The sequence below is a fragment of the Piliocolobus tephrosceles genome, unplaced genomic scaffold (assembly GCF_002776525.5).
Source record: "Piliocolobus tephrosceles isolate RC106 unplaced genomic scaffold, ASM277652v3 unscaffolded_43469, whole genome shotgun sequence".
Classification (NCBI taxonomy): Eukaryota; Metazoa; Chordata; class Mammalia; order Primates; family Cercopithecidae; genus Piliocolobus; species Piliocolobus tephrosceles.
The window spans coordinates 20,232-22,483 of NW_022328164.1; the positions used below are offsets into that span (position 1 = coordinate 20,232).

The 2,252-nt window shown below is 60.1% G+C and overlaps 1 protein-coding gene across 1 annotated transcript in view; it reads right to left on the reverse strand.

Annotated features, from left to right (window-relative positions):
* The window catches only part of LOC113224061 (putative GTP-binding protein 6), a gene marked incomplete at its 5' end in the record, with an annotated part of 2,724 nt that extends 1,345 nt beyond the window's left edge, over positions 1–1,379 (reverse strand). Inside the window, 2 exons of the mRNA XM_026453350.2 lie at positions 801–953; positions 1,176–1,379. Of these exons, the coding sequence (XP_026309135.2) occupies positions 801–953; positions 1,176–1,379 (357 nt within the window). The remainder of the gene's footprint in view (positions 1–800; positions 954–1,175) is intronic.
* Positions 1,380–2,252: the final 873 nt, after the last annotated feature.

Genomic DNA, 2,252 nt, shown 5'->3' on the forward strand with positions numbered 1-2,252 from the left:
TCCAGGCTGGAGTGCAGTGGTGTGATCATGGCTCACTGCAGCCTCAACGTCCTGGGCTCAAGCCATCCTCCCACCTCAGCCTCCCAAGTAGGTGGGACGACAGGTGTGTGCCTCCATCAGTTGCTATTTTTTTTTCGAGATGGAGTCTCCGTCTGTCGCCCAGGCTGCAGGGCAGTGATGCAATCTCAGCTCATTGCAACCTTGGCCTTCTGGGTTCCAGCAACTCTCCTGCCTCAGCCTCCTGAACAGCTGGGATGAAAGGCGCCCACCACCAGGCCTGGCTAATTTTTGTATTTTTAGTGGAGACGGGGTTTCACATAGTGGGCCAGGCTGGTTTCTTGAATTCCTGACCTCAGGTGATCGGCCTGCGTCAGCGTCAGCCTCCTGAAGTGTTGGGATTTTACAGGCGTGAGCCACCACGCCTGGCGTAATTGTTTATTCTCTGTAGAGATGGGATCTCACTGTGCTGCCCAGGCTGGCCTCAAACTCCTCAGCTCAAGCAATCCTCCCGCCTTGGCCTCCCAAAGTCCTGGGGTCATAGGCCTGTGCCACTGCATCCAGCTGGAGCTTGCTTGCTTATCGGCAGGGAGACCTACATCCCTCGCCTGTCAGCACAGGTTAGGCACCTGTTGTATGCAGTCACACACATCCATTTGATGCAAACCCATTCATTGCATCTGGACATCCTCAAGCTCTCGGGGGACCCCACAGCTCTTTTCGTACCCACCAAAAGCCCATCTCAGAGGCAGAGACAGGCATCCACAGCACCATCCCGTCTCCTGCCCCGGCTGGCCGCTCACCTGAGCTGGGCCCCGGCGAGCCTCACGCGGAGAGTGAGGATCTGTCTCCCAGTCGCCTTCAAAACGGCCGCATCGAGCTCAGCCTTCAGCTCCCGGAGCCCGTGGCCCAGCAGGGCAGACACAGGCACGGCGCTCGGTTCTGTGGGGCTGTATCTGCCAGGGTGGGGATGCCACAGGCCCCGCTCAGCCTCAGGGTGGCCGGATGAAATCAGGGTCCTGCCCAGGAGTGCACTGCCCACAGGGTACAGCCTGGGGCCACTCCCTGTGTCTCGGCTGCCACCGCTGCGGTTCATAGGAGGAGACGGGGCATCGTACCACCCGGCTCCAGTGCATGCAGGGGAAGGAGATGCTTGCGGGCATCAGGGCCGCACTCACCCGGGCACGAGGTCCACCTTGTTGTGAACCTCCACCATGGAGTCCAGGAGCCGGGCGGGCAGCTGCAGGCTGTGCAGTGTGGACAGAACGCTGCGTTTCTGGAGCTCCACCTCGGGGTGGCTGACGTCCCTCACGTGCACAATGAGATCCTGCGGGCCGGGCCATGCGGTCAGAGCTGCAAAGCTCTTGGTGTCTGACCCCAAGCTTGCAGACCGGCCCGGGAGAGGGGCTGGCACGAGCTCCCAACAACAGGCTGGGAGTGGCAAGTACCCCTGTGTGCAGTCCACTCGGACACCCCAGGACCAGCCTTCCACGCCGCAGGCAGCAGCTCTGCACCCCCAGACCCACACACGAGGGGGTGCCGTGTGTGACGACACCACCACCCGCCCACCCGGTGGGTCTTCAGAGCTTTGGGCAGCTTCATCCCCGTCAGATCTTTCGTCTTTAAAGGATGCTTTTTCTCACATTTAAAACCTCTTACGGGCAGGTTCCTGATACAAAATATGAAAAACACAGGGAAGAAAACAGCCGTGTCTACTTCTACCACGTATATGGCCGGAGTATCCACATCTCCTTTCTGTTTGTTTGGAGGCACTTAATACAAATAACATTTTTCCTGCAACTCCAGCACTTTGGGAGGTGGCTTGAGGCAAGAAGTTGGAGACCAGCCTGGGCAAGAGAGCGAGACGGTTTCTACACGAAGCACAAAAATGGGCTGGGCCTGGTTGTGCGCGCCTGTGGTCTCAGCTACTCAGGAGGCTGAGGTGGGGGGATCGCTGGAGCCCAAGGGGGTCGAGGCTTCCTGTTTCTACACGGGCTCACGGCGGCAAGAACACGGCCCTGAGTGTTGGTGAGGCTGGGGCAACCGCTCAGCCTCTGCCCTGGGGCATGGCAGGCTTGGGGGACACTCAGTCTGAGCCCCAGGAGGCAGGTAGTGTTCTAGCCCCGAGTTCTGTGGGTGTCCGAGCGCCCGCCCTGGGCCGAGTGGGTGTCTGAGTGCCCGGCCTGTAGCTGTATGAGTGTCCCAGCACCCGGCCCCTGGCTGACTGGGTGTCTGAGTGCCCGGCCTGTAGCTGT